At 43.9% G+C, this 12,187-nt stretch overlaps 1 protein-coding gene across 1 annotated transcript in view; it reads right to left on the bottom strand.

Moving 5' to 3' along the window:
• Nucleotides 1-785: 785 nt before the first annotated feature.
• The window catches only part of ELAVL1 (ELAV like RNA binding protein 1), a 41,451-nt gene continuing 30,049 nt past the window's right edge, over nucleotides 786-12,187 (bottom strand). The window contains exons 5-6 of the mRNA XM_006101878.3: nucleotides 7,884-8,109; nucleotides 786-5,033 (exon numbers count right to left, since the gene is read on the bottom strand). Coding sequence (XP_006101940.1) covers nucleotides 4,709-5,033; nucleotides 7,884-8,109 — 551 coding nt within the window. The 3' untranslated portion in view covers nucleotides 786-4,708. The remainder of the gene's footprint in view (nucleotides 5,034-7,883; nucleotides 8,110-12,187) is intronic.

Below are 12,187 nucleotides of genomic sequence, written 5' to 3'. Positions count from 1 at the left end.
GCTGTCCGAGGGTCCCCTACCTCCTCACATGGGTCAAGGCCATACCTGGCATATAGGGAGAGCTTGTATACAAGAGGGCAGCCCAAGTATAACTAGGAGGAAGTCACCTGTAACCCCAGCTGGCGCTTTGGCAGTGTTCACTGCTTATAAGTTACACACCATCACCCTACACCACCACATCTCAATGATCCCACTTCATTTATTACCAAAATATCACAGAATTCCAGTCATAGTTCACATACAGTGTTTAACACAAACCTGATACCTGTGGAAAGAACTAAGTATTTGGACAATCGAATGTTTGGAATCATATCCCAAACTGTTATCACTCCGTACTCCAAAAATACGCTTTGAGAGCTTTGGAAACTGAATTAAAATGTCTACACAGCTATGAACAATTGTTTAATAAAACTTTTTCATGTTTCCATTACATGTAAATATATCAATTTGGCATCTCTATAAAAACTCTGAAAATGGTGCAAAAGTTTCATTCTCTTTGAGAAAGCCATTGACAAAAAATATTCATACTTCACTAAAATTTTGAAAAATGGTCTTCTTTCAAAGCTTCTTTATTAATCTGAAATCTTCTGTATTATCAAAATCTAGGTTTGCTTTTTCCTCTTAAAACACTAAAGAACATTTATTCACAAGGATAAAAAGGGAAATAGGAAGATGGAAAACTGAGGGCTTTTTTCCCCCTTGAAAATTAATAATAATAATAATAATAATAATAACAACAATAAGCTAATTACATAAGCATCCTCAAAATAACACAATGGGATTCATTTTATTGTTGACTTTGGACAGCAGTGTCATACTTTATTGAAAACAAACCCATGTAAAAACAAAGTTAAAATGAAAAATGGTATCTGAAAAATAAATTATTTTATATAAAACAAATCAGTAACTTAAAACACTAATATACAAAATGTCTACTCATCTACTGTACAACAAGGGGACCGGTCAGGAAAGTCCCCCTCCCCCAGAGCAAGTCACTATAAACAGAACATTACATGGTAACGAGGTGGTCCCAACCAATGGACAAGCTTTCTCTTCTGGGGGTAGGGGGAAGTGAAATATAGTCCTCTCAAAATCACTGCTCAGACCACTGGTTAGCCTAACATAGGTCCTGGTGGTGACTTACAAGTAAATTTTCTTTTTTTAAAAACAACCAAGCAGAAAACTGAACTATGTCACCAAAAGGTTGTGGGAAAATATACAATACAATCATTAGAAGTCAGAGGCAAATCAAAAGGTTTAGAACCTTGAACCCCGCTGAAGATCTGGGATTCAAGTTCTACTGCTATTGTAAGAAAGGGTCAATTATCAATGCCACTCAACACAAAGCACTTGCAACCTTAGTTGGTGGCTGGCCTGGAAATCTGATGAATGGGAGGGAAGTAGGTGCCTTAGGTCTTGGGAAGATGGGAAGAATTTCTGGTGGAGGACTGGGGTAGGGGGTGGGGGTGGGGCAGCTTATTCTTATTCTTTTTTATCCAACACAGGAAGGCTGCAATAAGTAGAGAAAAAAAAATCAGGCTGCATCAGATGTAAAATGGAACAGCTAGCTGGGTGAAGCTAACTTTGATTTTCAAGCCCAACAGTGGACTCAGGTCAGTCAATGGCCCTAGAATGGCCCTAGTTTGGAGGCCAACCAGAATAAGTTATTGCCAATAACTTTCATAGGATTCTTCTACTTGTCTGATCCAGTAGGGACCGCTCAGTTGCCAGCTCAGAGGCACCAACTCCTGCAGCAGCCTGTGCAGAGGTTTCTAGCATTAACACCAAGTGCAGACTCTCCAAGGTTAAGTCAGCTGCCTTTGGCAAGGGAAAAACTCACCTTCTGAACAAAGATGACAGACCAACCCAGCCCTACCTGCTGGTAAGAGGCATAGTCGCGCAGAAGATCATGGCCTAGCATATTCCACTGAAAAGCTCCAGAAGCCAAGGGTTAAAAATAAGAGAACTCAACTGGAACCAGGTCCACAAGTTGGGAGCTGTTTAGCAAACAATTGTTAGGGTAGTTACACAGGACAAAAGAGAATTCAACCAAGGCTTCTTTGGTATTTACGTACCAAACCAAACTTGTGATAAATTAACTTTATCTACTCTTATTTTTTCCATCAAAATTCCCAAATAAGATCACTCATTTTGCAAAATACAAATATAAATAAAAATGTAAATTTTGAAAAATGGTTTCTTTTGGATTGTGACTTTTAAAAAATAAATCTTCCTTTTGCAAACAAGCCTAGAGATGTAATGAACTTTATAGACACAGGGCCAGCATCTGGTACCTGGATGGGAGTGACAATTGCTTTTCAGGAGGAATATGTCAAAAACAGAATCGTTCCACACACCTGTACATCAAAACTCCCAAAGAAACACATTGGGGTTTTTAGTTAGAAGGCTATTCAAAGAGTGGTGAGGTGACCATGTAACAGGAGAATTTTAGTGACCTGAGAAACGCAACTTTCAAAGGCTCATATGTACTCTACATCTCCTCTTCATCTGACCTAACATCAGAACAATCAATCTGGCTCAAATAAAAGGGAGGGGAGGAAAGAAGTTGCGGTGCTGGGTGCGAGCCCACCATCATCTCATTTGCATTTTATATTATCCTTGTAATAAAATGAGCACGAGTGAGGGCTGACAGGAATGTGTGTCAATGAGATTTAAGGGTTGGTTTTAGAATTGGGAATCTTATCTCTGAGGAAATGTTGGCCCAAGGTTGCACCACCTGAAAGGCTTATTTTTCCAGAAAAACATGCCAGTCCCAGGGTGAAGAGCACTCTGGGGCAACAGAGCGGGGACAATCTCTATGTTTGGGGTTTTAGGAGGCACGCAAGCTGGCTTTGACTTAGGATCTGGGAAATTCTGCTGGAGGGAGGAGGCCCTCCATGGCAATTTATGAGACAAGGCCTCAAGGTATGAACTTGGCCTTGTATGGGAAAAGAACATGGCAACATCTTAAATTTGGGAGAATAATGCAAGCAGCTGGTAACCCCTCACGAAAGTATGAGAGTAATAGCCTCAAAATTTTTTCATGGGCTTCTCAGAACACTGATCTTTTTTTGGAGAAGGCTGTGCCTATCGGCCTTTCCCCTCCCCCACGTAAATAAATAGACTAATAGATAAATAATGCTGCAATTCCATGATCTCAATAACTAAAAAACAGCCTATTATTACGTTTAGTCTTGTGTCAAAGTTAAAAACTGCTGGTACTAAGTTATTCTGTTTTTTATTCTCACTGTACACTAGATATTTATAAAAATCGGATCATGCTCCTTAAGAATTGCCCGGAGATCTAGTCCTGGCTACTTCGCAGGCCCTGTCAGATTCTCCCTACTGGCTCCCCATTTTAAAAACACACCATCTGTGACTGCACATTCCTATACGACAGATTTGTAAATGCTTTGTCTTGAGGCAAGTATTTGTTCCTTAAGCTCTTATATATCCTCCCTGAATGCTGGGCCGTCTGTATCTTGCCTAGCCAAAAAGAAAGAAAAGGTAAAATAAAAAACAAAACAAAATTTGAGCAAAACAAAATCAAATTTAATGGTCTTAAATGCAAAAGTAAAAACAAACAAAAAACACAAAAAAGCAAAAGAAAATTAACAGAACAACCCAAAATGTCAAAGCAATAATGAAGAGAACTTTTTTGAGGGTTAATCTTTAAAACTACAAATCAAAGGTTTTCTTTTTTTCGTTGTTAATAGATAATTGGCAAGAAGTAAGTACTTTCCTGCTGAGTGTTCATATGAAAGCAAAGTTTCAAAACAAAATCCGACTAAAGTAGAAAAAGTCTAGCACTCACAAGGGATATGAGAAATATAATGCTCAAATGTTCATGTTATTAAAAATAGAGCTATCTTATGCATTCGAGCTATGTTAAATGCTTTTGGAAACTGGAGAAATGGCTGTGAACAACAATATCTGATGTGTGGGGCACTGTGCATGCAATGTGTGGACAGGAACTCAGAATGTCAGAGTAGCTACACATCTTCAGGAGTGCCTGGGGCTTAGATCTGATTCAGGAATATATGGAGTTTCCCTGAAACTCTTTGGTCCGTTCCCACTGACGTCTGGGCTTAGAAAACATTGTGTCCTCCTTTAGAGGGCCTGACCCAGCTTGTGGCCCTGTCCCCAGTGGTGGCCCTCGGCCACTGTCAGGACTACTTGGCAGAACCCAGGACTGAGTGACCAGAAGGTGGCAATGGGACCTGCTTGGGGAAGCAATTTCATGTCAACCAAAGCAGAAACTGCTTAAAATGTTGAAGCAGTTGAGAAAACGCACACTCAGCATCTGTCTAACATCTTTAGTTTAAAAACGAAAATTAAAAGGTCATTTTTTTTTCCAGTTTGTGGAGACACCGAATGAAGTTGGTGTTAGACAGTCTTAGAAGTTAAAGCATGCTTCAGTTTCACCACCATCCCGAGGGACTGGTTAGTCAATGCAGTCTACTTAGATTTCTGTTTAATATATATTTTAAAGGAAATAACTTAAGAAACTTAAAGTTGGTCTAACATTGTGGGATTTCAAACATTTGAACATGTTGGTTGCATCTCAGAGTATAAAAACCTTTTCACTTCTCATTTAGACTAAGACAAACACTTGTGAAAATTGGCGCAAAATGAGTTGTACACTAACAAAAAAGTTTCAACTTCTTCACTCTGAATTATCTATTCCGTACAAAAAAGCATGAGTGAGTTATTTGTGGGACTTGTTGGTTTTGAAGGAAACCTGTAAGATTTTGTCCCCCAGGCGGTAGCCGTTCAGACTTGCTATGGCCATCGCGGCTTCTTCATAGTTTGTCATGGTCACAAAACCAAAGCCTTTGCACTTGTTGGTGTTGAAGTCGCGAATCACTTTCACATTGGTGACTGCGCCAAAGGGGCCAAACATCTGCCAGAGGATTCCCTCATCGGCATCTTGACCAAGGTTGTAGATGAAGATGCACCAGCCTGAAGACGCGTTTCCTGGGACATTGACACCAGAAAGCCCACTCATGTGATCTACACCCATAGGGGAGAACCTAGCAAACAGAGAGCACAGCATTCAGGTCAAGGTCAAGGTCAGTGTTGGCCAGCATGCCAACACTATTGGGGGAACAGGCGGGATTGGCTCAGGCCCTTCCCTCTCCCATCAGCCAGGGGTGGAGTTCTCAAGGCTGCCACACCCCACCAGTCACAAGCAAGATTTTTTTTTTTAACTGAGAGGAATTCAATATGGTGGCAGAGGAAGGGAGTCGCCCCTGAGACACTTGTTGCCTGTGGAAGTTCAGAGCCTCAACTGATTTCACTCAGAATGATGGTCTGTTAGTGGCTGACCAACCACTTCCTCCACTCTTCCCACTGTGTGTGTGTGGTTCCTGTTCGCCATTTCTGTGCTTCTCACATTTTAAATGATGGAAGCCTCTCCACATCCTCTGAGGTGCTCTTACACCCTCAAATTGCCCTGGGGGAAACGCTTTCCTCATACTGCATCTATGTCTTTTGGGGAGGCCTGTACTTTTTTCTTCTTTTTCTAAATTTTGTACCTTCCCCTGGTCATGACCTGCCATCTCTAAGGGTTCATAACCAAGCGGTGTCCGGGTTACACATGCTCCGGTGAAGGGCCACTGCCGGCACAAGGGAACTCCTTCCCAAAGCTCTGGGTAACCTTCCATTGCTGGCTCATAACATCCCAAAAGGGCCAGAGGCCATACTGCAGGGTCACTGAACTGTACCAAAAATGTGGAACATTTTGATGTAATTAAAAGTGACACTTTTAATTACATCAAAACTAAGCCTTCTACCAATGTGTAGCCATTGCAATAAGGATTAAGGGAGATAATAAAGTTGTTACTGAAGCCATGTGGTCCTCTAGATGGTTCACAAATTAAAAAGTCATGGTTTCAGGTCAATTTAAAAAGATCTACCTGTGATACAATATCCGTGAAGCCACACCATGCAAATGGAGAAGTATTATATCTCCAAAATAAAATCGGGCTTCGAGCTGTGGGCCTAGAGAGGTAGGTGGGTGCCTTCAAGGGGCCATTAAACAAATTCACTTTCTTGACAGACATGACCCCAGGCAGGGTGACCAGCCCCCGAGGTATAGGCCACTGATCCAAGGATTGTATTCAACACAGGTATGGAAGAATCCAGACACATTATTGGCCATGGCTTTGACTTCTCAAGAATAATTTTAAACAGCCTACATCAGAACACCTGAGTTGGTTACATGACTTGTGGCTTGTCAGTGATCTTGAGTCTGTTGGGATGACAGTGAGACCACAACAGCATTGAAATGGGGGTGAGAAAAGGCACCCAGCTGGTTCTCAATGAGAACTGGAAAGGGATTCCCACTTTTAAAAGGACCCCTTAAAAGGACCTATTTTCCTCCAAGTTTTATAGGTACCCAATATGGACATGACTTATTATAGTTAACCTTCTTATGTAGCTATTATACTACAAATAATCTGAAGAAATACTTTATTGCCTTTTATTGACATAATTCTGATTCTTATGAATTATTGTTAAGGTTTTTCTCCTGCCAATTGGAGCTGATTTCTTTCATCCTGACAGTCAGGAAACCCACCCCTAACTCCTTTCTCTTATGGCACAAAAGGAGAGCTGACCCTCCTTTCCCCAATGTGGTAACAACAGAGGCACTTTCTTCTCTTCCGGGTCTTTCTCTTATTCTTATCTTAGTCTGCCTTCTGGTGGTAAATCTTTCCTCCTGTCTCTCCCACTCACTACTTCCTTCCATCTTTTTGCTTTGTTCCTCTGGCCGTCATGTTCCTTTCCCTGCCTAACCAGCTGTTTGGCTCCTCTGGTCTCCACTTTCTTTTCTACTCTTGTTGCTGTGAGCAAGGCCCCCTTCTCCTCCTCCAGCCGTCCCTGGTTTTCCAGTTACCATAACTCAATGAACACTGCCATCCACTCATCCTCATCAGTAGTGAGGTGATCTATGTTATCTGACTTCCACACTGGATTTACTTCCATACTTGCTTCTGTCTGAAGGCACTTCCCCTGCCTTTGTCCAGTAACTAGGAGAGCCAGCTTTAGAACCTGACATGGTTGAGAACTTTGGACAGGGCTTTTCAACAGAAGGCATACAGTATTTAGATATCAAAATAACTCCACAGGTATGTGAGAAAGGGTTGCCTTAGGCCTGATGACCAAATGTCTAAAACCTGTTTAAAAACTCAGGAAGGAGAACAGCTCTCACTGAACATACCTACAACTGCATCCTTTTCTTACGGAGTTGAATGATGCATATTTTTAGAGTATTTTCTTTTTTTTTAAATTGAATTTATTGGGGTGACATTGGTTCACAAAACCATACAGGTTTCAAGTGTACAACTCAATAAAAGATCATCTACACACTGCATCCATGCGCCCATCGTCCTCAAGCAATGTCTCTTTCCTTCCTCATTTCCCTCTCGTTGCCCACCTACACCTAGCTCCCACCCCCCTTTCCCTCTGGCTATTACCACACAATTGTCTGTGTCTATGTGTTATATATACATGGTTTTTTTGGAATGATCTTTTAAACTCACAGCTATACTCTCATCTCTCTAGAAACTATATGCTGGAGTGCTATCACCCGCTCTCTCAGTACCTGGTTGGAACTGGCATCATCTTTTTTATTCTAATTAAAGACAACACTCAATTGGAAAGAGATGGCTTTCATACAGACACTTTTATAATGGAGGTGGGACATGGAGACATGAAATGATTCTGAGTACAACCTTCTGATGTGAGCAGCCTGGCATGCCCAGTGCTTCCCACTGTGTGTGGTTACCAAGCCAGTGAGGCTCTAACAGCCTTCAAAGCACTGCCAGCCATGGTGGGAAGAGACTGGGTAGGTAGATGAGAGCACTGCCCTCCTGACCCACCTGAATCTCTGTGCCTGGTGATGCACGGGGCCTCCAAACCGTCTAGCTGGCGAGTGGTACAGCTGGGAGAGCAGCGCCACATTTTTGTTCTGGTTGGGATTGGCTGCGAACTTCACTGTAATGGGTTCAGAGGAACCTGGGGGTTTATGACCATTGAAACTGGTAATTGCCTCTTCTGCTTCCGACCGTTTGTCAAACCGGATAAACGCAACCCCTCTGGACAAACCTTTTTAACAAACCAACAAAAATGGAGTTAGGGGGAAAAAATGCAAGGATTTTTTAAAACTGAAAAACAAAAATCAAGCAAGTCAGTCTACTGCGCTTCAAATTGGATGCTTACTTAATGAGATAGACAAAAATTAAACCTAAATATGCTCAAGCCACCTGGGTCAAGGTTTCATTATTCTGTGTGAAGTGAATTTGGAAACGCTAAACATGTTTAAATTAAGAATAAAAGGACAACACAGCCGGAGTGGCTCAGTTGGTTGAGCATGGTCCTGTGCACAGCGATGTTGCCGGTTCAATTCCTGGTGAGAACACATACCTGGGTTGCGAGTTCGAGCCCTCATCAAAATATATATGGAAAGCAGCTGATCAATGTCCCTCCCTCGCTCCCTCCCTCTCTTTCCTCCTCCCTTCCTCTTTCTAAGCATGTCCTTGGGTGAGGATAAAAAAAAGAAAAAAGAATGAAGGGACATTTATAATCCAATTAAAAATAGTTCTATGATTATCTAAAAAAAAAAAGAATGAATTAAAAAAACCCAACAATGACTAATAAAATATTAAGGTTTCAGACTTTCTTCTGAGTTACTCAGTGCTAAAAGCTATTTTGGTGACAGACAGCCACATTAGAAGCAATCACACCCCCTACCAGGTACCCACTGTGGTGTGGGTGCTGGATGGGCTGGGGAGGGAAGGCAACCGATTGGCAGGGCTAGGTCTGAGAATTCTCCCTGGGCTCTGGACCGCCCCCCCACCCCCCGCCCATGCCTGCCCTATCCTCCCAGTGTGCCTGAGGAGCAGTGGTGCCTCTGAGGGCCTATAGCGAATAAGGAGCAACCTGGCCTCATAGCCCGGACAGGCTTTTGCAGCCTGCTGCCTTTCTAGTGGGCCCAACAGAATCCCTGGTTACTAGGTGCCCAGCTCAGCCTTCTCCTTCATCGCTGAAGGGCATGGAGTCCCAGTAACTAAACCTCACCCTAACAGCACTTTCCTGCTGCCATCAGCTCATTCACTACTTGAAAGTCCTGGGATCTCCTGTGGGCCCCAATCTGCCCTCAGAATCAAGTGATGCCACTCACTCTTTCCCCCTAAACTGACCAGGCACACACAACAGTGCTGACAGTACCCCATAGACCGCCTGGTAGGTTAAGAGACCCTGCCTTAGGCCTACTCCATACCTGGTCTTGTTCCCAGGAGCCCCTCATCTCTCCCTGCATGGGATGGGCCAGGGACCCTGTCGTGGCCTCCATCTGCCTCGAGGTGGGTACCTTCTCTTGCTACCTAGACTGAGGCACCTGTAGGTAAGCTGAGTCCCTCAACAGAGCAGGAACACAATACAGGACCAGGCTGCCTGAGATCTAAGGCCCAACTGCTATAGGCAGTGTCTGGTCAGTTGGCATGAGTGTGAGACCTGAGCAAACCAGACAGCAGAGGGTTCAGCTGCCCCCAAACCCTGTCCATCCACATTCTGGGTCTGGGGGGATGATGAGGAGATCTTGGCCCTTGAAGAACTCAAGGAATGGGGTGGGGCTGGGGCGAGGGAATTTGGAGTCACAGAAGAGTCTGGCTCCTTCTCCTGAGAAGAAACAGGGTGTCAAAAACAAAACAAAAACACACACAGTGAAGGTTCAAGTGTAGTGGAGAGGTGACAGCAAGGGCCAGTCTGAGGGTGACATTGCTGGGCTGGTGTAACTGGTGGGATGGCTGTGGTCAATAGCCCACTCTCATATTGCCTGCCATTCATAGGGTCACCAGCTAACTGAACACACCAGATGTCCTCCCATTCAGCTCCCATGTTCCAGTACCTTTCCTTACCATTTCCCACAGGGTCCCTCCTACCAACTGCCTCCCCCATGGTGGGCATGGGGCATGAGTCTCCCTGGCTGGTCCTGAGGCCCTGGAGGGGCAGAGAGAGACTCAGGCACATCAGATGACAAGTGTCACTGCAAGGCATGGTTGACACCTCTCTGTGTCTGGAATCCCATGTTGAGGCCTGACTTGGATGTGATACTGTGGGCCCCACTGAAGCACACAATGAATAGTCAGGGACCCTCAGGCCAAGGATTCTTTGTTTACAACTGTAACATATTGTGGACAACCCATGCTGGGTCTTAAAGCACACAACACTCCAACTAGGAAGCTCCCTGTCCCAGCTTCCCCCTTCCCCCAGCACAGTGCCCTGGGAGATCATACAGAAGCTCCTAGTGGCCTGAAGGCTGCCCCCACGTTGGCTTCATGACTCTTTAAAATTGACACAGCCAGAGACACTCACTGAATTAGTGAGATCAGACCTAGCGATCACATGTATGCCCCAGAAAATTCTAGAACCTGAGCTTATTTTTTTATTTCAGTTCAAAAGAACACCCGAAAGTATTGTTTTTATTCATTCTTAAAAGGCATGAATAATAGCTTAGACAGATGGAAACCTGAACAAAATCTAACTTTAGATAAATAATGCTGAGCTGGCAGGCTCCTTTAGGAAGCTGCTTTCTGGGAGATGGTTTTATTCTATTTATAAAGACCTTAAGATCAAGCAGAGAGAGTGTGTACGCAAGTGGGATTTCCCTGTTTGATTTTGTAAAATGACTTTCAAATGAAAACTTCCCGATGCAATGAACAAAACCCAAGAAAGAAAATGTTATTTAGTGCAAGAAAACGTTAATTCACTAATGTGATAAATCTACACTTTAATGTGATAAATCTACACTAGAGGGAAAAAATAGAGCTATCTTCAAAAAAATTCCCTCTAGTGTTTTTTATTTTATGTAGTAGAGGCCTGGTGCACGATATTCATGCACAGTGTGTGTGTGTGTGTGTGTGTGTGTGTGTGTGTGTGTGTCTCCCTCAGCCCAGCCTACACCCTCTCCAATCTGGGATCCCTCTCACAATCCAGGACTACTGGTTCCCAACCGCTCGCCTGCCTGCCTGATCACCCCCTAACCACTCCCCTGCCAGCCTGATCGAGGCCTAACTGTTCCCCTGATGGCCCGATTGCCCCTAACTGCCCTCCCCTGCAGGGCTGGTCACCCCTAACTGCCCTCCCCTGCAGGCCTGGTCACCCCTAACTGCCCTCCCCTGCAGGCCTGATCGCCTCCAAGTGCCCTCCCTTTCAGGCCTGGTCCCTCCCAACTGCCCTCCCCTGCTGGCCATCTTGTGTCTACACAGGGGCGGCCATCTTGTGTGTTGGAGTGATGGTCAATTTGCATATTACCTCATTATTAGATAGGATTTATTTTTTTAAAAATGTCATTAAATTTTTATTGTTAAAAGTATTTCATATGTCCCCCCTTTTCCTCCACTGCCCCTTCCAACCTGCTCCCACCCCTGCCCCAGGCCTTTACCACCCTATTGTCTGTGTCCATGGGTTATGCACATATGCATGCAAGTTCTTTGGTTGATCACTCTCCCGACCCCACCTTCCCTCTGAGATTCCACAGTCTGTTCTATGCGGATCTATTTTGTTCATCAGTTTATTTTGTTCATTATATCCCACATATGAATGAGATCATGTGATACTTGTCTTTCTCTGACTGGCTTATTTCACTTAGCATAATACTCTCCAGGTCCCTCCATGCTGTCTCAAAGGGTAAGAGATCCTTCTTTTCTACTAGTGTTTTTTAGAATTAAGAGCAGAGACCAATAAATGGCACAATCTCCAAATGAGTAAATTATAAAGTTCACAATTAAAATGGATAAAGAAGCAAAGAAAAATTAAAAAATTAAGTTCTGTTAGCTCAGGATGTAACGGTTGCTTAAGAGAGCTTCCTATTTCTTCAACACTAAAAAGCATATCATATTAAGTCAAACCTGTCTGCCATACCGTTCTCTGCCTCATTTCCTTGTGGGCTCCATGGGGTCCCAGTAGAGGGGCCCTGGGTGGGTAGCCTCCTCTAGAGCAAGGGGAAGAAGGGAACCCTCAGCCCCCAGGGACTCACATTTTTGCTAATTCTAGCCCCAGGTCAGGATGCAGGGCTGAGAGAGGGAGTCCAGGAGCCCCTCATCTCTCCCTTCCCTCCTGTCCTCTTGCAAGGACACCGTAACAGAAAAGGTGTGGGGTGGGGGCCCCAGTTCCTTCCTTGAAG

The sequence above is a fragment of the Myotis lucifugus genome, unplaced genomic scaffold (genome assembly GCF_000147115.1).
Source record: "Myotis lucifugus unplaced genomic scaffold, Myoluc2.0 scaffold_386, whole genome shotgun sequence".
NCBI lineage: Eukaryota > Metazoa > Chordata > Mammalia > Chiroptera > Vespertilionidae > Myotis > Myotis lucifugus.
Note: the sequence above shows the minus strand (reverse complement) of the source record. Positions and strands in the feature narration are given on the sequence as shown.